This window comes from Pelodiscus sinensis, chromosome 17 (genome assembly GCF_049634645.1).
Source record: "Pelodiscus sinensis isolate JC-2024 chromosome 17, ASM4963464v1, whole genome shotgun sequence".
NCBI lineage: Eukaryota > Metazoa > Chordata > Testudines > Trionychidae > Pelodiscus > Pelodiscus sinensis.
In genome coordinates, this window is record NC_134727.1 from 7,870,372 (window position 1) to 7,892,251 (window position 21,880).

General features: G+C 42.2%; 1 protein-coding gene across 1 annotated transcript in view; it reads left to right on the plus strand.

Annotated features, from left to right (window-relative positions):
- The window catches only part of SLIT3 (slit guidance ligand 3), a 795,269-nt gene that overhangs the window by 768,689 nt on the left and 4,700 nt on the right, over positions 1 to 21,880 (plus strand). The window contains exons 33-35 of the mRNA XM_006115755.4: positions 14,286 to 14,440; positions 16,766 to 17,051; positions 19,761 to 19,969. Coding sequence (XP_006115817.1) covers positions 14,286 to 14,440; positions 16,766 to 17,051; positions 19,761 to 19,969 — 650 coding nt within the window. The remainder of the gene's footprint in view (positions 1 to 14,285; positions 14,441 to 16,765; positions 17,052 to 19,760; positions 19,970 to 21,880) is intronic.

Consider the following 21,880-nt stretch of genomic DNA (forward strand, 5'->3'; position numbering starts at 1 on the left):
AAGAAGCTGCCAGTGTAGACGTAGCCATTCAGTGATACTCCAAAGCATCTGATAGGTGACTCCACTGCTGCAGAGCTGGATCAGTAGTGTGCAAATCCTCCCTCAAGCAGTGGAACTGCAGTTCCACTGTGTGTAGCAATCTCCACAGCAGGCAGGAAAGGGGAGACAGGATGCTCTCCTTCTATCTGTGTACCACCAACTATTCATCAAGAAAGAGTAAGATGACTTCCCTGCTCCCCAGAGAGTTAAGAGCCTTACTTCTTTAATGCATTGGAGCTCCACATAAGGAAAGCACTATTGGAGTGTAAAATCATTAATTATCATTAGAATAATGATTAGTTTGTCACATACAATATTCACCACAAGTCTGATTGCAAAAGCTGTCTGTCTGTATGACTGGTCTTTTGTATCCCAATACCTTTATCCCCCACAGTTTGTGCTGTGCTTATTCCCAGTGGAATCTCTATTAGATGCTGCTGAACACTCTCTAAATAGACTGTTTTCAGAGATTTCCATGAGACATCAGCAAGTCCTCACACTTTTGAGTATTTGCAATTCATGTTGTTCTTTCTACCGCATTCTCATTTTTTCAGGTCTCCCTTAGAGATTTTGCATCCAATATAATGAAAGCAACTGGCATTAATCTCTGACCTGAACAGTAAATGTTGTAAAATTCAAATGCAGTTATACATCTTGCATGAGCCATGACAAAGGACTGACAATTCTGGCTCAGGAATCAAATACTTGATTTTGTGTAATTCAGGAACAGTCTGCTTCTGAATTCTTTGAGGGTATAGTTTTATCCTTCAGGAATCAATATAGGCGAAATCCTTTTGGCATTAATGGATTTTTTATGTGTCATTCCCTCAAGTATCTGTGGTGAGAATTTATGCTTAAATGATTTTTCTTACATCTTAGCTATCTGTCTTGCACTCAACACATAATAACAGAGTGCCTAGAAACAATATTAACAGCTAGAAACCAGATCCACATGCTCCATGACTCTGTTTTATAGGTTTATTTCCAACCTCAGTTAAACCAGTATCATTGACTTTATAACAATACCTAGCTCTTTACATCAGTAGCTTTCCAAATACTTTACAAGGAAGGTCAGTATCGCTATGCTAAGTCATAAGTTAGCATTAGCCACATTCTAATTCGCAAATTGCTCTGCAATATTATGTCATGGTATTGTAAAAAGGAGAAAACTACAACACTGTGAAGCTCCCATACCATAAAACAATAAAATTGCATTCTCTAAACAGTGGACAATAGTTAAAATGTAGTGGGGTTTGCAAGGCCTTCTGCCTGAATCAGTTGTTGAGCTGTATTGGTCAAAAGAAGAAATAAGAGGTGGATGTATTTATGGCCAGATACTAAACAAAGCAAATGGAAGGTGGGTGTTGTAATATAGGCTGAATGGGAGAGGGAGAAAACACAGGTTAAATCTTTAAGGATGTAGAGTACCTGTAACAGTGGTAGTTGCAGGGGTTCTGCTTTCCAGGATCATGTCCTTAAAGTCCTTATACAATGAGAAGAAAATGATTGTAAATCAGCATCTCACTATTGCGTTTTCTTTCTGCAGCATTCTGCCTGACAGTGTGAACTGGGGAGGTTTAAGTGTGAGAACAGAAATTGCTGCTAAAGATTGGGCATACTTGTCACCTGTCCCTTGTATTGGGTGACTGGGAATAGCTCAATGCAAGTTTTCGGTTCGGAATTGCATGGCCACAACAGGTAAAACTGTTAAATAAGGAGAATGCCCTCCACCCCAAGTAACAGATTAAGTCTTCGGTCTATCCATAGTACATCATTGCCTTCTTTATGAGAAGTCGTCACTTAAAATATGGCAGAGCAGAGCAAAGTTTTCTGATGCCACAAGGCAAATTGACACGAACTTTCATGGGTATAGTTCTGTTTCTGCATGAGGAACCTTGATCTCATAAGGTATGTCTACACTACAGCACTAATTCGAACTAACTTAATTCGAATTAGTTAATTCGAGCTAAGATAATTCGAATTAATGCATCTAGACCTAAAAACTAATTCGAATTAGCATTTTGCTAATTCGAAATAGCATGTCCACATTGAGTGGACCCTGAACCGAAGTTAAGGCCAGCTGGAACCAGTGCCGGCAGGGCATCAGGTTAGGGCTTCGAGTGTGGAGCTGCTGCCTCTGGCTAGCAGAGGGCTGTGCTTAAAGCGACCCGACCCCCACCCTGGACAGACAGTTCTCAAGGTTCCCTGCTTGCTTGTCTACCTCGATGAGGGACAGCAAAACAGTCCTGACTTGGAGTGCCCTGAGTGCCCACACTCGGCACATCACAGCACTCAGCCATCAGCCCGGCTGCACTTGCCGCAGGCTGCCATCCGGGGGGGAGGTCAATCGGGGGGCTGTCAGGATCCAGGTGGCCCTGCAGGAGAGCTTTCACCTCGAGGAGCCCGCAGAGCCATCCCAGTTCTCCCCATCGGGGGCTCGTGCCCCATTTTTCCCTCACCTCCTTCCACTTACCCCTCCCTAGCCCCTCTTCTTGATGTAAAAAATAAAGGACACGTGTTCAAAAATAGAAACTCTCTTGATTTAAGAAAACTGGGCGGGGGGGGATTAACCTCTGGGGAGACTGGGAAAAGGAGGTGGGAGAGGGGAAGAGAGAAGGTGGGAGAGGGGAGGGGGAAACCTGGGAGGAGGGAGCTGGAAGGGGGAAGCCAGGGGAAGAAGGAGGAGGGGAAGTATAAAACTATGGTACGCCATATCTTCAGTACTGTATACAGATGTGCTCTCCTCACCTCAAAAAAAGATATTTTGGCCTTGGAAAGGGTTCAGAAAAGGGCAACTACAATGCTTAGGGGTTTGGAACAGGTCCCATATGAAGAGAGGCTAAAGAGACTGGGACTTTTCAGCTTAGAAAAGAGGAGGCTGAGGGGGGATATGATAGAGGTCTATAAAATCATGAGTGGTGTGGAGAGGGTGAATAAAGAAAAGTTCTTCATTAGTTCCCATAATAGAAGGACTAGAAGACACCAAATGAAATGAATGAACAGCAGGTTTAAAACTAATAAGCGAAACTCCTTCTTCACACAGCACATAGTCAACCTGTGGAACTCCTTGCCACAGGAGGCTGTGAAGGCTAGAACTATAACAGAGTTTAAAGAGAAGTTAGATAAACTCATGGAGGTTGGATCCATGGAGTGCTACTAGCCAGGGAGTAGGAATGGTGTCCCTGGCCTCTGTTTGTGGAAGGCTGGAGATGGATGGCACGAGACAAATGGCTTGGTCATTGTCTTCAGTCCATCCCCTCTGGGGTAGCTGGTATTGGCCGCTGTCGGCAGACAGGCTATAGGCTAGATGGGCCTTTGGTTTGACCCAGTACGGCCACTCTTATGTTCTTATGTTCTAAGCTCAGGGCTCAGGGTCGGGGGTCTCACTGGAACAACTTAATTTTCATGCAAACCTACTCCTGGGTTCGCCTGTGGCCTTTGGTGGCCAGGCTGGCAGCTATCCTGCCCTAGACGACCGCATTCCTGTGCCTACTGCGGAGATCGTGGACATTGGAGGCCTCCCCCCAAACCTCGATGAGGTCCACCATCTCCGCACTAGACCAGGCGGGCGCCCGCCTCTTGTGGCCCCGGGCAGGCTCCTGGGAGCCGCCAGCCTGGTCCTGGGAAGAGGTGGAGGGCTGGGTGGCAGCGGGTGCCTGACTCATGCCGTGCCAGGTGCAGGGTCTGCTGGCTGGGTGCTGGCAGACTTGCAACTGGCATGAGCACTGTAGCCAGACCGTGCTCCTTTAAGGGCTCCGGGCCCGGGAGGGGGTAGAAAAGTTTCCCTGGTTGTGCCCAGAGTGGCCACCAGGGCAAGCTGGGAAGGGCTAGCCTCCCACTAGTTTGAATTAAGTGGCTACACAGCCCTTAATTCGAACTACTTAATTCAAACTAGGCGTTACTCTTTGTAGAATGAGGCTTATCTAGTTCAAATTAAGGGCTCCGCTAGTTCGATTTAAATTCAAACTAGTGGTTTGCATGTATAGCCTCTATTAAAGTTAATTCGAACTAACGGCTGTTAGTTTGAATTAACTTTGTAGTGTAGACATACCCATAGGCTATGTCTAGACTGGCCAGTTTTTCTTGAAAATCAGCCGCTTTTCCGGAAAAACTTGCCAGCTGTCTACACTGGCCGCTTGAATTTCCACAAAAGCACTGACTTTCTACTGTAAGAAATCAGTGCTTCTTGCGGAAATACTATTCTGCTTCCGTTCAGGCAAAAGTATCTTTTGCGCAAAGCTTTTGCACAAAAGGGCCAGTGTAGACAGCTCAGATTTGTTTTCTACAAAAAAGCCCCGATTGCGAAAATGGCGATCAGGGCTTTTTTGCGGAAAAGCACATCTAGATTGGCACGGATGCTTTTCCACAAAAGGTGCTTTTGTGGAAAAGTGTCCGTGCCAATCTAGACACTCTGTTCCGAAAATGCTTTTAACGGAAAACTTTTCCGTTAAAAGCATTTCCGGAAAATCACGCCAATCTAGACGCAGCCATACTGAAATCCACATCCAATGAATGTGCAAGAGACATATGCAAACCCAAGCCAGTTGTTTTCTAAATGTCCTAAAATGATATTGGTCCTTAATAAATTGTTCTGTTGTCCACAATGGTCAATACATCATAGGAAGGTACCAGAACCTGTATAATGTATTATAGAATAAAACTGCATGTAGGGAAATAACTTTCTAAGGTTGGGCAGTTTATGCCCAAAGCGTAAGAATGTTCTAGAATTCTTTGTTCAATTATTATAGTAAATTTACCTGGTGGAGAAGTTAGGCTTGCTCTTTATAACTCTAGAGACTTTTTAGCAGTTAGGTAAGATACTTGCTATGCTTCAGATCTCCAAACATGAATGGAGTTTGTTTATACTTACAGAGGAAAGCACATATTTAGGAATACACTGCCACCAGAAAGTAAAGTGGAAACTATTTCATTTCCTGGCTATCCAAGCAGGTTTCTTAATAGACACTAGTTCTTTCTTTGCACAGAGATAGAAATGTAGCCGTGTTAGTCTGGTGTAGCAGAAACAAAAAACAGGACTATGTAGCATTTTAAAGACTAACAAGATGGTTTATTAGGTGATGAGCTTTTGTGGGCCAGACCCACTTCCTCAGATCAAATAGCGGAAGAAAATTATCACAACCATATATACCAAAGGATACAATTAAAAAAAAAGAACACATGTGAAAAGGACAAATCACATTTCAGAACAGAAGAGGGATGGGGGGGGGAGGTAAATGCCTGTGAGCTAATGATATTAGAGGTGATAATTGGGGAAGCTATCTTTGTAATGGGTAAGACAATTAATGTCTTTGTTTAAACCTAAGCGTAAAGTGTCAAATTTAAGCATGAATGACAGTTCAGAGGATTCTCTTTGAAGTGTAGTCTGAAAAGGTCTTTGAAGCAGGATGTCTCAAGTCGTTGAGACAATGTCCTTTGCACAGAGCTTCCAATTCCAGCAGAATAATTTCATCTGCTCCCTGTCATCCAAGCTGGAGGCATTTTTAGTTACTGTCCGCAGCAGAGATGATCACGGACATCAGCAACTGTCAGTCAATGGTGTGTACCAACACATTTTCAAAGAGCATAAAAGAAGGAGCATTGTTTGTGGGTTTTTAAGCATTCTTATTCTAGAATGAACTCTTGAAGATACTTGCTAAATTTTCTTGTCAGATGAGGCAAAGGATTATATCATACTGAATACTGAAGCCAGCATTGCTTTTGGTGTTGATTTGACACTAGATCTAAAAATTAAATCCAGCGGCAGTGTTTAGTTGTGAGGCATAAGTGTGCAGGCCAAGTTTTCCCTCTGCTTAGTAGCTTCATTTCTGGGTGTGCTACAGGTGCCTAAATGTAAAATAATTCTATTCTGTGACCAGTTAGAATCCTTACACTTCAGTACTTGTCTTCTACCACTGTTTTAGAGCGACAAGTCACTCAGGCCTTGCAGTCAATCTGTGATGTCTGCAATCATTCATATTTCTCAAGGAAATATATGGGATGCTCATAAATCCTGACATCATTTCTGGATCGATAGAAGGTTATGTCATGAAACTGTCTTTACCCAATTCATGATACCATGATGTTTCCCAATAAAGATACATTGCATTGCAGTGTGCTGACAAGCAACATTAGACAGTCATTTGAACTTTGAAACACACTTGTTCTGAGCAATGGGATGAACTTGTAAAAGTAACAGCCCTAAGGTCTGTTATCAAAGATCAGTCTCTGATCTGAAAAAGAAATTCAGATTGACTTGGACATGAACACTGTCATTACTCCTAGACTTGCCAGCTGTCAACACTAGCCGCTTTGAATTTGCGCAAGAACACTGACGATCTAATGTAAGATTGTCAGTGTTCTTCCGCAAATACAATGACTCTCCCGTTTGGGAAAAAGTCCTCTTGCGCAAATGCTTTTGTGCAAGAGGGCCAGTGTAGACAACTGAGAACCGTTTTGCGCAAAAAAGCCCCGATAGTGAAAATGGCGATCGCGGCTTTCTTGCGTAAAACTGCGTCTAGATTAGCACGGACTCTTTTCCGCAAAAAGTGCTTTTGCGCAAAAGCGTCCGTGCCAATCTAGACGCTATTTTCCACAAATGCTTTTAATGGAAAAACTTTTCCGTTAAAGCATTTGCGGAAAATCATGCCAGTCTAGACGCAGCCCTAATGTTTCAACCAGTCCAGGGGAAAGCATTCAAGAGATGATGCAGAGATCAGTGTTGGGGCTAGTCTTGCTAACATCTGAGGGGCAGATCCTGGGCTAGAGTAAATTGTCATAGCTCCACTGATTTCAAAGCACGGACAATTTACACGAGATGAGGATCTGTCTCTATAATAATTATCTGGGAGAGGGGTCAAGAGCATGTTAATTACAGTTTGCAATGGCATAAAAAGGCTGTTTTTTCTCTCCAAATGTTTGTAGTGCTATAGTTTTCATTGTTGGCAGGTGTGCTGCAGGAATTTGAATTATAAGTGGAGATTATATATTCACAGCTTGGCCAAACGATCATTAACGGAGATGCATACAGTAATCAATTGTAAGCATTTGAAGGCTGTAAACACCCAGGAGAGAGAGGAACTATTTAGGGTGCTCAAGGAACTATAACTTGGCAAGCTGGGATAAAAAAAGCAATGGAAAACTGAGGCAATGTCTACACTGCAAGGTTATTTCAGGATATGAGAGTATCCTGAAATAGCTATCCTGCATCTTAACAGCAAGCCCATTCTTTCGGGCTCACGCTTCTGACGTCCCTGTGAACCCCATTCCACAAGGAGTAAGAGACATTTCGGAATAGCGGATTATTTAAAAATAAGATCAAAATAAGATACGCAATTTGCTTAGCTCAAATTGCGTATCTTATTTCGAACTACGGTGCAGAGTAGGCGTAGCCAGTGAGACCAGTAGGCTCTGGGACTGATTTGAAATGACAGTCATTTCAACCTGGACTGAACACACCACCACAGAATATACTATGGGAAATAATCCTGCACTGCTTGAGGGGCTAGCTTTGAATAATTTAATAGGTCTGTCACACCTGTGTTTCTGTATTCCTGAGTTTCATTCACATACATTTTCACTTATAAATTTTAATTTGGCTTCAGATGATGTTAGTGCTTGAAGAGACAGAACATTGCAGCAATGGCTACACATGCTACTGTAATTCATTCATTTTGCTTTTGTTGCCATGAGGACGCTCGGGGACTAATTTAAATTATAATTGGAATTAGGAATGGGAAAGAACTGCAAGTAAAACTCAGCGGAGGTACAAAGCTGTTGGAAATGGAGCTCACCATTCCTCCCTCTTTCCCTGCCTCACCATGCCTCCTTGCTGCCCCCAAATGATATTTCTTCACCTTAGAACACCTCCTCCAGAGTTTGTCCTGCTCTGCTGTGAGATTGTTAGAGACTGTCGAAGAACGTAGTTCCTTTCTTTTGAACTGCATTTTAACGATTCCCTCACTTTAGTCTTTTCAGTTGCTCCATTCCTCAGTCACTTACCAGCTTCACTTTTGCGTAGTGTGTCAATCTAAAGGAGGCACAGAGCTGTTTAGACAGAAAGCCTGGAAATGTAGAGATTCCTGCTAATAAGAATATGCCCTAATTTGCATAGTCAGTGGCTATGTATTACCTCATTTATATGTTTTGTCTTTTTAGTAAAAGCTGTTTTTTTGTTTCTTACCTCTCTTGCCTCTCCTCCACAGTATCAGTTGCTCTGCTGCAGTCAAAGGTACATCATATGTCATTAAAATAGTCATGTTACAAGACGATCACTGTAGTTGAAAAAATATTTTTATTTTGTGACAAAATTATGGGGGTTCCTCTCTCTGATAGCTAATGCGGAGGGGTTGTGAGAGACTCAGACAAAGAGAGTGGGGGGGGGGGGGAAGGGAATACAGTACAGAGGACTTTTTATTACATGGTTTGGTTTTTTTCACTGTATTTTCCTGGTATCATTTAACTAATAAAATTGGATTGATTCTTCAACATACTCCCGTGGCTTGTATGCTGAGTCTCCTCCCTTTTATCTGTTTGTGGTTTTGAGTGTACACTCTTCAGAGCTGTCTCCTGTTTGTACAGTGTCCAGCACAATAGGGCCCCAGCTTTGAGCACCATTATCATATAAGTGATTACTTCTAACTGTGTCCCACAGAACCAGTCAGGAGGAGCTCTGAGGTTGTTGGGCCTTTCAAGGGGAGTCACTTTTGTCTGTCTGTCTGTCTGTCTGGGGGGGGGGAGGGAAGGAAGTTTCTGTATCAGACAGGCAAGACAAACTTCTGGCAAGCCACCTCTAGACACTGATCTGTCATTGTTGCCACCAGCACCACTCCCACTATGAAAGCCACCAGCCTAGTGCTGCACCTCAGACACAATCTTCTGAGGTCAGAAAACGGTGGTGAGGTGCTCTGCTAGTCTGTGTGGTCCTAGGTTGCTCGCTTCAGCCATAGGTTCAGCCTTACTGAGAACATAGGGACAGACAATGTGGGAATAGAGATCCCAGGCGTCCCACAGAATTCAAGCACTCAAACACATACCCAGCATAGGCGATCTGAAAACAGGAATCTTCCAAGGAAAATGGGAGACTTAGCAGTTGTTGAGAAACATCACAATCCATAGCAATAAAACTTGAATCTGTGATTTGTCAGATTTTATAAGCTAAACAGAATCAGAACCAAAAAGTAACCGGAGAGGAGACTTCCCACTAATATCTCGATGTAGGGTAAAGCTGTGTTGGTGATTCACTCTTTTCCATAGGCCAGTGCTAACCTAATGCCTCTGCGAGGGGTACAAAGTCACTGCATTGTTGGAAGAAGGATAGTAAAATTAAGACCCACAGCTCTTGAACTGTTAGTGCTCCCTTGGTACTTTTAGCAATAGAGTAAGGTTGCATCTAGGTCATAACTGTTTCATAGACTTTAAAGCCAGAGGGGACTGTCATCAGCATCTGGAATCTCACCCATCCCTGTAATAGACCCATAACCTCTGGCTGACATACTGAGTTTGCCTAATGAACTGCCATTTCAATGGGATGATTCTTCACTTGCTGTTCTCCTCTGTTGCTTGGTATATCTATGGGAGAAATGGCTGCACTTAGATGGTGGATGAAATGATTCCTTCACGTAATGTTTGTAAAATGCTACAAGAGGAAGGTTACTGTAAGGAAATCAAATTGTCAGTGACCAATATGGGGTCCTTAATAGACTGCAGTGTTTATGGCGGTTGGGAAGCAAATCCCACATGTGGGCAGGCTCTTTCTGCTGTGTACATTGGGGCAAGTTGTATTGGTAAATCAAATTCATAAAAACTCTTGCTCATCCTTCAAATGTTTACATTTCAAATATTTTCTTTCTTTCTTTCTTTAACAAGTATACATTGTAAACTTCTGACAGGCTAGGGGAATGGCCCACAATACTTGTAATTGTTCCATTGGAAGCTACCCAAGATGAAAAGTTCAGAGCTGGTTTTTAATGAGCTGGGAAATCTCAAGAGCCAGCATTTAGATTTTGTGACTCCAAAGCCAGGGCTGGTTCTGATCCAGCTCACGTTTTGCTCTGACTCTAGTATCTTCACATTTGTTCAGATAAGTGATTATGGTTTAATCACGTAGCACAAAGGCATTTGCAAAAAGGGACAAATTGTGCAATCTCAGGCAGCAGGTGTGTGACTTATTTTTAGTCAATAAATTCTAAGAAACAAGCCAAAACAAATTCTCAGCCCCATTCTGTAACTTTTTAATTGTTGTAGTTGTTTGTCCTGACTGTATAAGCTAATGCAATATTCATTTGTGCATCAAGCTGGGGTGGGAAGAGGAATTGGAAAATTGCGAATATATCAGTGGATGGTTTCTCAAACTTGACAGTCCTTTCTGTGATACTGCATCTCCATCTAGTGGTAGATTTTTAGAGTACATTGGCATCACCGTGAACATAGCTGCATTTTTTGAGTTCTTGCCTCTGGGTCTTGCAGATACATAAAATGTTTATACCTTACTGTTTCTATCTTAACCCTACAGCTCATGTTTGTCACATCATTACTAGCCTCAACATGGAAGATTTAAAAGCTAATGTGCCTCTGGTACAACTTTGTAGAATGAAAATATCAATAAAATGCAACAAATCCCTGAATCGGGTAGGTAGTTATATACTGAGAGCTGTTTCAGGAAAATGAGCTGTAAGACCACCTGATCACCAATAAAAATTCAATTAGTATTTTCATAAAACCTTACAGAAAGCTGGGACAGGAAGAAGCCCCTTGAAAAAAGCAGAGTACAGCAAGTTTGTGCTGAGCCCAGTTACAATGCACTGTTCAGCGTCTGTGGCTTTATTCCCTTTATCTCTCGCCAAGCCACTGTCTCCAACTGTCTCAGACGATTGCTGAGTCTCCAAAGGCCCAAAGGCACACTGAACTCTGAGGAAGAATTCATGTAGCACTTTCCCGCTCACCCTTGCTCTCTGGATGTGTCTAGACTACAGGGTTTGTTTTTTTTAAAGTGGCATTTTCGAAAAAACTTCCTCTGCGTCTAGACTACTGCCACGTTCTTGCAAAAGTAAATCAAAAGACTGCAGCGGTTTTTTTTCGACTGTGGAAAACCTCGTTTTACGAGGAAGAACACCTTTTTTCAGAAGTGCTCTTTCGAAAAAAGGCGCTACGTAATGCAAACTGTGCTTTTTCGAAAGAGAGCATTCAGACTGCATGGGTGCTCTCTTTCAAAAAAACGGCTTGCTTTTTCGAAAGTACTGGTTGTAGTCTAAGATGCTCTTTTTCAAAAGAGGCATGTAGTCTATACGTAGCCTCTGAGTCTCTCTCTCTCTCTCTCTCTCCCCCTCTGAATCCAAAGTCTTTTTAAAATCTCTTCTGTCAACAGCAAATGCTTTGATTTATCCACTATCTTTATCCAGTTTTCTCAGAGCCTCTTCGCCTTTGGGTGTTAGTATTTGGCCCTTCATTGTGTATGAGCATTTATTTTAAAAGCAAATGTGAGCTCATACTGTTTTGACCTTGTCAGCATCGTAAAACTAAAATGATTCCTGTTTCGCAAAGTTTGGGCATGAAAGATTAGGCTTTTTCTGGGAGGGGAGTGGTTAAAGGAGAAAAGTTGGAACTTGACAACTTCCAACCAATAACAGTTTTAGAACAGGACCAGAGAAGCCTCCATCCCTCCAGTTCCCCTGTGAAGTTAAAATGTTAGCTTTGAGTACACTAAAAATAGTGAAGAATTAGGGGTTGAAAACTTAGATGCATCAACAGGACACATGGGCCTCCCATTTGCCTGTTAATCAAAGCTCTTAAACCCTAATCTGGAAAACCATATGCTGTGGAGGAGTAAATGATTAATGTCTGTGAAGTACTGGCCCAAGTAAGAACTAGCACTGCCAGATGTGATAATGTTGTCCTCTGCCACATAGTTGCAGCTTGGACTTCTTCAGATAAGAATGTAGTCTTGTTTCATCTTCAGACATCGATCCTAGAGGGGGGTGGGAGCCTGTTAAACAGCCATTTATTCTCTGTCCTCAGCCCATATGCTTTAGAGCAAATATTTTTGCCTATTCTTCTTCCTTTCTCATTGACTTAAACAGTTAAAAATATGCCTTTGTATTTACATAGCATATTTCCGTTGAGAATCTCAAAAGGCTTTTAAATATAAATTAAGCCTCAGAATACTCCTGTGGGGTATGTATAGGATATATAGGAGTCACTTCATCTACCACTGAAACACAGCCATCTCCTCGGTGGAATTTGGCATATATTAGATAGCACACAAGAACATCTAAGCAGCAGTTTATAGCCATATGTCAACACCACTCTGTCCAACTGACACTGCAGAGGGAATTTCAATTGGTAAAATATGACCAGATGGAATTTATCCAGGAAACTGGTTTAATCTGTTCTGTTGAATCTTTCAGGAATGCGACTAAATAAGTCTTAGTCTTCTGTGTGGTGTGAGGTCTCTAATCCCTAAGGAACACTTCTAGATCTCAGAGAGAACTACAGCACCACCATGTGTGAACTGCCAATTCCCGCCTTCCTAAAAAGTCTTCACTGCATCCTACAAACGTACAGCAATCACAGCTCAGAAGTCTTACTGGAAATGCAAATTCACAAAAGTTCCTTAAGCATCATTTCCATGGGAATTGTTCTGCAGAAGAACTACTTAACATTTTAACATCAATCCGCTATATGTCTGTCTGGTTTCCCATACAATGCCTGAATAACTAAGCACCTGAAACTTCCATAAAATTTCACATGACCTTTAATAACAAGTCCTCTTTCCTCTAGGAAGTCCTCTTCCCAGCATAAGACCTCCACTGCCATGTTGGTCCTTTCTCAAAATGGTATACGTCAGCAGTGCACTTTGTTATTCCTCAGAAGTCACTATATTGGTGTCTTCTGCCTAATTCTGCTTGCATTTTATTTGTTGTATCAGGTATATTATAGATGTTGTTGAATTGTAACTGTTCCATAAACAAGTCAATTTTGGTCATTTTCTCCTTTGAGTATCTTGTTTCTAAAGGTCTCCTCCTAAAGGCCAAAACTTCCATAGACATCAATGGCTCAGGATTGGCTCTTAGATCATTTTAACTTAATTCGCTATATGAAGCTGGGCAAATGGACTAGTTGACTGAGATTAAATGAGATGATGCACTTCTGTTTATCTGTCACCGTGTTTTGAACAGCAATTCCGAATTTGTTTTCTAAACTACGCAACATCTTGGAATGATTCTTTCTCATGCATCTTTTGCCCCCATGCTTTCATGGTAGAACCACCACACAACTGCAGAGTCTGCTCAGGAGAGGCTTGCAGCAGGTTGAGAATGATGTGTAATGGCAGAGCTGAGTGTGTGGGTAGCTTAAATAACACATTATTTAACACCTGCTGTAGCCAGTGCCATTACTGTTAGAATCTCATTGTGTATTAAAGTCCACATGTGTACAATGAAGACTGTAATGTTTTGCTAAATTTGCATCAGTGGAAAAAACTCTTCACTTCCATCACTATGAGTGTACTTTGGAACACCCACTGATTTGTCAAAGAGCAGTTAATCCCTTGCGTATCCTTTGCAGCTTTTTTACCTCCCTCTCTTTTCTTTGCACTTTGGAGTAGAATGAAATTTTCATATTGTTTCAGGGCATCACCGTGTGTAACTTACAGGGCTTAGAGCTTAAGTTGCTAAGGATAGAATGTATTCCAGTGTAAGTAGTGGGCTAGAGTTCAGAAAACATCGGTGCATAATTGTACTCTTAATTTTGTGTAATTTCTCTGACTGCACGTGAAGAACAGATTCATTTTCCAAGTTGTACAAGTGATCCAAACTGACATTTAGCATGTGCAATTATTAGAGAGATTGCATATCTAACTTATTTGAAACTCTAGTCACACACAAAAATATCTGTAGGTGTAGGAACAAGTATAGCGTTCATTTTCACATCATGTTAATTGACTATTCCCCAGCACACACATTGTTTCTAACGCTTCCATCCACCACAATAACTAATGAGCATCTTAAGAGTTGAATCTGAATATGTATTGATTACATAAGAATCGACACATATCTGAAGTTGCAGCTTTTATGTTCTTTACTCTTAGCAAAGTGCTTGGTATAAAAAAAGACAGCGGATCACAAAGCAGCCAGCAGTGTGCCATTTTAGATAAATGTGCCAAAGATAAAAATGGCTGATTGCCTGTAAGAGAACAGGCAAGTCACAGCTAAGTCCTTCTGATTCTCTTCCTTCTTTGTTTTCTCTTTTAGTGTGGAAACAATAAATGATGGGCAGTTTCACAGTGTGGAGCTGGTTATGCTGAACCAAACATTGAACTTGGTTGTGGATAAAGGAGCCCCCAAGAGTCTTGGCACACTGCAGAAACAACCCACTGTCAACCTCAACACCCCACTCTACATTGGAGGTATGTTCAGTCACTCTTTGCAACAATAGCTAAGCCCTTGACAATTTTCCAAATGTTTCTTCAGCAAATACAGTAAAACCTGTGTTATCCAGCATGCTCGGGGATTAGGGCATTCCGGTTATCTAAAAATTCTGGTTATCTAAGGATCCCATCAACCTAGGAAAAACCAATGGACAATAATAGTAAAACTCACGTTTTTAATATTGGTAGTTTTGTAGTGTGAGGCAGGTGGTCTCACATTTCTAATTTGAGTTAAAGATGATTAGTATTTCTTAAATAAAAAATCGTTAAGCCAATCATGGTAAACCAAACCAGGTCTGTGCACCTGAAGATGTAACAGTATTGTGGCTGGGGGTAATGCCGGTTAACAACGTTTTCTGGTTAACAGAGTGCCAGATTAAGGTTTCACTGTAATACAACTGGCATCTCCAAGCAGATCATGTTACTACTAGGAAAATGATTATCCTGGAATAAAAACATTAAGAGATTAAGTAAATAAGCCATTCCAACATGGTAGTCAGTCAAGATGTTAGCAGCCCCTTTAATTCAACAGTCTGTGAAGCTGTGCAGGGTATGTATGGAGATACTTCAGTGATGCACATTGCAGGACCTGATTTGGATAGAGAGCATCTGTTCTTCCGTGGTGCTTTTTCTGAATGAACTATATTTAAATCAAGCACAAATGACTGCAGGTTTATAATGAAGCCTTAAGGGCCAAAAACCGTTGAAGCTGACGGAAAAATTCTCTTTGGTTTCTCTATGTGCTGGATCAGCCCCTTTGTGAATAATTCCTTTCTGATAATCCCTTTTCTATGTGAATTACTATCTGCACAAATCTGAAAACTAGATATTCTTGTTTTGGACAGAGCTGTATCTTAACAATTGACTCAGATTAAGAATGTCACAGATTAAAGAATCTCATGCAGCAGAAATGATCTGGCAGCAGAGCTATGAAAACATCTCTCCTGAACCACCTGACCTATGTGAAAGATACAGCTCTATAAAAAAAATAGTATGCCCTATGAAAATAAAAGAGATAAAAGATTCTATAATGAAACTATAATGGGGGAGTGTTAAAGTAGTCTTGGCTTTTGGTTACTTTCCTTTGCAACTTCAATGTCTTCCTAACTTTGTTCTGCTAAACATAGATCCTCTATAGACAAATTGCAAAATTCTCTCCTTTTAGAATTTAAAGCATAAATGCATGACTGAAAGCATTACTAGTATGATGTAAGTTACAGACTCTATGGCTGTGTCTAGACTGGCATGATTTTCCGCAAATGCTTTTAACGGAAAAAAATTTCCGTTAAAAGCATTTGCGGAAAAGAGCATCTAGATTGCGCAAAAGCATCCGTGCCAAAAGCACTTTTTGCGGAAAAGCGTCCGTGCCAATCTAGATGCGGTTTTGCGCAAGAAAGCCCCGATCGCCATTGTCGCCATTGGGGCTTTTTTGCGCAAAACAGTTTTTAGCTGTCTACACTGGCCCTCTTGTGCAAATACATTTGTGCAAGAGGGCTTTTTCCTGAACGGGAGCAGCATAGTATTTGCGCAAGAACACTGACAATCTTACATTAGATCATCAGTGTTCTTGCTAAATTCAAGCGGCCAGTATAGACAGCTGGCAAGTTTTTCTGCAAAAGCAGCTGCTTTTGAAGAAAAACTTGCCAGTCTAGACGCAGCCAATCATGTTTTAAGCATGATATAAAACTAAATATGTGCCCAGTTACACTCACTAAACATCCCAAATCACTTCAACAAGTATTAGGGTGTTCATTCCAATATCCCATCCAATATAATGAGCTATTTTCTGCCTATCTAGATTTCTCCTGCAATAGTTGTAATTGGCTACAACATTATTATTTCCTGTCCTGACTGTTGCATGTTGTTGCTGAATACTGTTAGTTCTCTTGTTGCATTCTAGAGGTAGCAGCATTTCACTGGCAAACTAAGAAATTCTTATATAAATTCTAAAGAACTTAGGGGTTAAAGTTGCTTTAAAAATATAAATTGAAGAAGCATGATCTAATAGTTGAAAGGCAGGACTGTGAGTCTGGAAAGCTAGACTTTTTTCATTGTTCTGCCACATTTCTTGTGCAATCATGGACAAGTATTTTTTCTTTCTGCCTTTCCAATTCCTCATCTGCAAAATGAAAATAATAATACTGAACTCCTGGAAAGAAGTGTTCTAAAATTTAATTCATTAATTTTCATGATGGGCTTTGGGATCCTCAAAGGTACAGTGCAGTAGAAGTGCTAGACATTATAATTTCTTCTTGTTTATTATTGTGAGTGCCAGATAATCTTTATATTTTGTTTTATCTGAAGGGATCCCAACATCTACTGGGCTATCTTCATTGCGCCAAGGCACAGAGAGGATGTCAAATGCCTTTCATGGATGTATCCATGACGTCCGCATTAATAACGAGCTGCAGGACTTTAAGGATCTACCCCAACAGTCATTAGGAGTCCTTCCTGGCTGCAAATCCTGTAACATCTGCAAGCATGGGATCTGCCGGTCCATAGAGAAGACAAGTGTTATCTGTGAATGTCACCCAGGCTGGACAGGCCCGCTGTGTGACCAGGAAATTGGAGACCCCTGCCTTAATAACAAGTAAGGTCAACTTACTGCTAATGGGAGCACTCTCTTCAATGAATTAACATTTAACTCTATCTTACAATGCTAGCCTTCATTTTCAGAGGTGCTGAATACCCACAATTCCCAGTGAAGCCACGAGGAGTTGTGAGGCCTCTTCACCTCTGAAAATTACATCAATCACTTCTTGTTTAGAAGGATGCCAGGCCAAAGATCTGCTCTCCAGTTTCTGTCTTTGCCCAGGAGAAGTTGAGGCATTTATTTCAAGAGCCACATTTTCAAACTGTGGGTTTGACTGCCAAAATATAGGCCAGCATTGCATATATAAACCCCACATCGATGCATATACATTGCATTTGATTCCCTGATTGCATATCATTAGCCAGGGATGAGTTTTCTGTAGCAGGATGATGCATATTTTGTTGATGAATCCATATTAAGGATGTGAAAGTATAACCATGCACATGGTTAACCAGGGATGTCAATGTGTAGTCGGCTATACAATTAACTGAAAAGCCTAGGCTTATCAGTTAATCTTCTCAACTACACACATTCTCCCCTTTGCTGCCTCTGTAACAGAGGCAGTGAAGGTGAGGAGGGAGACGGCTTAAAAGGCAGCAGTGGCAGGGGGCAGAGGAGGCTGCTGCAAAACAGCTTCTGTCCACAGTGGGCTCAAGTGCCCCACAGACAGACACTGCTGTGCATACCATGGAACAACCTCTGTCCGTGGGAAGTTCAGATTCCCCATGGAAAGGAGCTGCTGCCTCTGTATTATAGGCAGCAGTGTGGGGTGGCAGGCAGCCGGTCTGCACAGGGAGCTGGTTTTTAAACTGACTGTCCTTACAGACCAGCTCCCCCCTACTCCTAGGAGAATTCTCCTGTTGGAGAATCTGTGGGAAAGGATTATTGCAGACACATGGTTTTGACAGGCAGAGTGACCAAACCTGTAATCATCCACGTGTCTGACTGGAACAAAAAGTAATTTATCTGGGCACCGCACCCATTTACAAAGGCAGCAGTGTGGGGTGTCGGGGATCCCTGCCTCACCCCTGGGGACTATCAAATAGTCGTGTAACTGCAAAGATTTCATGCAGTTACATGACTATTCAATTACTTAATATCTTACATCCCTATGGTTAACCGATGAGCCTGGGCTCATCAGTTAATGTTCATGGTTACGCGCAGGCTCCCGGTACGTACAGGAAGGAAGCCAGCTTAAAAGTTGAGGAACCGCATATGTACTCATCTTTCCCCTCCCTCCCCCCCACTGCCTCTAATAGTGCAGTGAGGAGGGGTATGCGCGGGGAGCTGGTTTAAATGCCAGCTCCCTGGAGGATCCATCTGCATCTCCCTTTGCTGCTGTCCCTTATACAGAGGCAGCAGCATGGGGAGAGGGGCGGGCAGGAGCCAGAATGCATGGGGAGCTGGCGGAAGGTGCCTGCCTCCTGCATTTAACCATTGACATTTTCAGTGGTTACACAATTACTAAATTAAATGCATTTTAACATCCCTAATCCACATCCAAAAGGAAGTACTAGAAGGTGCTACATGGGATGTTCAGGCTCCACCTCTTGAAAGGCCAATGCTAGAACAATATATTCCATAGTTAATGTTGTTCTTTAGAACGATGTATTCCAACTTAAACTGGTTTGGAACCCCCAAAATGCTGCTGTCCTTAAGAGTTCCTTTGGAGCAGAACATCTGAGAAACAGCAGGGCTGTGTCTAGACTGCATCCCTTTTCCATAAAAGGGATGCAAATTAGACATATTGCAATTGCAAATGAAGCGGGGATTTAAATCCCCCCTGCTTCATTAGCATAAAAATGGCTGCCGCTTTTTTCCAGCTCAGAGCTTTGCCGTAAAAAGGCGCCAGTCTAGACGCGGATCTTTCGGAAAATAAAGCCTTTTCTGAAAGATCCCTTATCCCTCTTAAAATGTTTATTTTGGATGTCTTAGCTCTCATTCAGTTTCTGGCCAGTATGCTAAAGAAAAGTTCAGTGCCAGGTGCACTGGCAGAAACTGCAAAAGAAAATTGGGTAATATTCACTGCAAAAGAAAATTGGGTAATAAAGCCTTTTCCGAAAGATCCCTTATCCCTCTTAAAATGAGGGATAAGGGATCTTTCAGAAAAGGATTTATTTTCCAAAAGATCCGTGTCTAGACTGGCACTTTTTTCCGGCAAAGCTCTGAGCCGGAAAAAAGCGGCAGCCATTTTTATGCTAATGAAGCGGGGAGGATTTAAACCCCCGCTTCATTTGCAATTGCGATATGTCTAATTTGTATCCCTTTTACGAAAAAAGGATGCAGTCTAGACACAGCCCCATTGTGTGAAGTAAGTTGTAGAATAATTTCTCCAAGTACGCTCTGACGTGGATTGTTCACAAGCAGTTAGTTTCAAGTATTGATATTCTAAATCTAAGCTGTTTTGTTTGGATACATTTTATTGTTTTATCCATGACTAAATGAGCCTAACCTTTGCTCAGGTTTCCCATGAGAACTTTTTATGATCAGTACATTCAAATTTTGCACTCTGTGAATATTACCCAGTTTTCTTTTGCAGTTTCTGCCAGTGCACCTGGCACTGAACTTTTCTTTAGCATACTGGCAAGAAACTGAATGAGAGCTAAGACATCCAAAATAAACATTCCTGGAAAAATTGAGGTCTCTTCCTGCCCTAATTCAAATCCCACAAGCATAAGACAGTTCTAAGCTTTTCTTCTTTCTCAGGTGTATCCATGGCAAATGCACGGCTGCCAACTTTGCTTACACGTGTAAGTGCTTGGAGGGATATACAGGCATGTACTGCGACAAGAAGAATGACTCCTCAAACCCCTGCAGAATTATGAAATGCAACCACGGGCAGTGTAAACTCTCAGAACATGGGGACCCATACTGTGAATGTGACCCTAACTATAGTGGAGAGCACTGTGACAAAGGTATGTCTGGCTACAGTGCCTGGAATACCACTTGTTGTGATTTCTATTCATGTTTGTCTTCCTCCATTTAAGTCTTATTAATGGGACAATGGCCACTCAGAGCAATAGGAAAAAGCAAGGGAAACCATACAAGAGCTGGCCAATTGTTGTTTGAACGTGTGGAAAAGAGTAGCTCTGTTGTAACAGCTCTGTTCCTTCAGCATCCTGGAGGCTTCGGGCTTTGTGGTTTCTTAATGGGTGCCTGAGGGGAGAGGGCAGCCTGTGGCTGCTCTTCTGTGGCATTTTCCCCTTCATACACTATAGGCTGTGTCTAGACTGGCAAGTTTTTCCGCAAAATCATCTGATTTTGCGGAAAAACTTGCCAGCTGTCTACACTGGCCACTTGAATTTCCGCAAGAACACTGACGATCTCATGTAAGATCATCAGTGTTCTTGCGGAAATACTGTGCTGTTCCCGTTCGGGCAAAAGCCCTCTTACGCAAATCATTTGTGCAAGAGGGCCAGTGTAAACAGCACAGAGTACTGTTTTGCACAAAAAATCTCCGATGGCTAAAATGGCGATTGGGGCTTTTTTGCGCAAAACCGCATCTAGATTGGCCACGGACGCTTTTCCGCAAAAAGTGCTTTTGTGGAAAAGCGTCCTGCCAATCTAGACGCAATTTTCTGAAAATGCTTTTAACGGAAAACTTTTCCGTTAAAAGCATTTCCGGAAAATCATGCCAGTGTAGACGTAGCCTATAAGGATTGTCCTCCCAGCACACTGAAACACACCCTGGATGGGGAAGTTCAGAAAGGCAACAGCAGAATTCCCATGAAGCACTGCTTCTCTAGGAACCATGCTATGTAGAAAGAGTAATGTGAGTCGCTCTCATTCCTTCTGTCTCCTGAGCTTTGCAGGCTTGAAATGGAGTCTCAAGAATTCTAAGCTTTTCCTATATTCCTACTGGACTTCTGGGGATGCCAAGCCACTATCTGTTCAGGAAGTTCTAACCTAGTTTCCTACAAATACTACCCACTACACACCCCACAACAGAAACACTAACCCAGGAACCAAACCTTACAACAAACCCCATTGGCAACTCTGTCCACACATTTACCCTAGTGACACCATCATCAGACCTAACCATATCAGTCATATCATCAAAGGCTCATTCATCTACTAATGTGAAATATGCCATCATGTGCGAGCAATGCTATACATTGGACAAACAGGACTGTCTCGTGAAACTGCAGAGCTGGAATTCATATGCAAATTTCGCATCTTCAGAATGTGTATGAGTAAGACTAGGAATGTCTCTCTCATTATAGTAATTTTCCCCTTTTGATATTCTCACATTCTTATAGCTGTTGGTAGTGGGCCATATTCACCCTGATTAAATTAACACTGATATAACACCCATCTCTGTATCCCTGCTATATGATCTTTCACTTCATGTATCTGGTGAAGTGAGTTACTACTTGCAAAAGCTTATGTCCTAATAAAATTGTTAATCTTTAAGGTGCCAGTGGACTCCTTGTTAATCTGATTACTCCACAGTGACTGCACAATAGATTAGGATTAGGAAATGTTGCCAAGTAGACTTGGACAAACCAGATTATTAAAGTTCATACAATATAAGCCAAGAGTCGGCAAAAGGGCCTCTGCGGGCCGGATCCAGCCTGCCAAGCAGGTGGATCCGGCCTGCAGAGGCCCTGCCGCTCCCCCATGCCCAAACCAATTAGGAAGTGCCAGGTGCTCCTGATAGACTTCATGCATTCCCCCACCCCCAAGCCAATCAGGGCCAAGGATTGGACTCCACTCTGTCCCTGCCCTGCGAGCAGCCTGCAGTGCTTAAAAGCACCATGCGCTCCTGGCAGTGTGGGAGGAGGCTTTGCGTGCTCCCCCGCCCCCACGCCAATCACGGCCTAAGG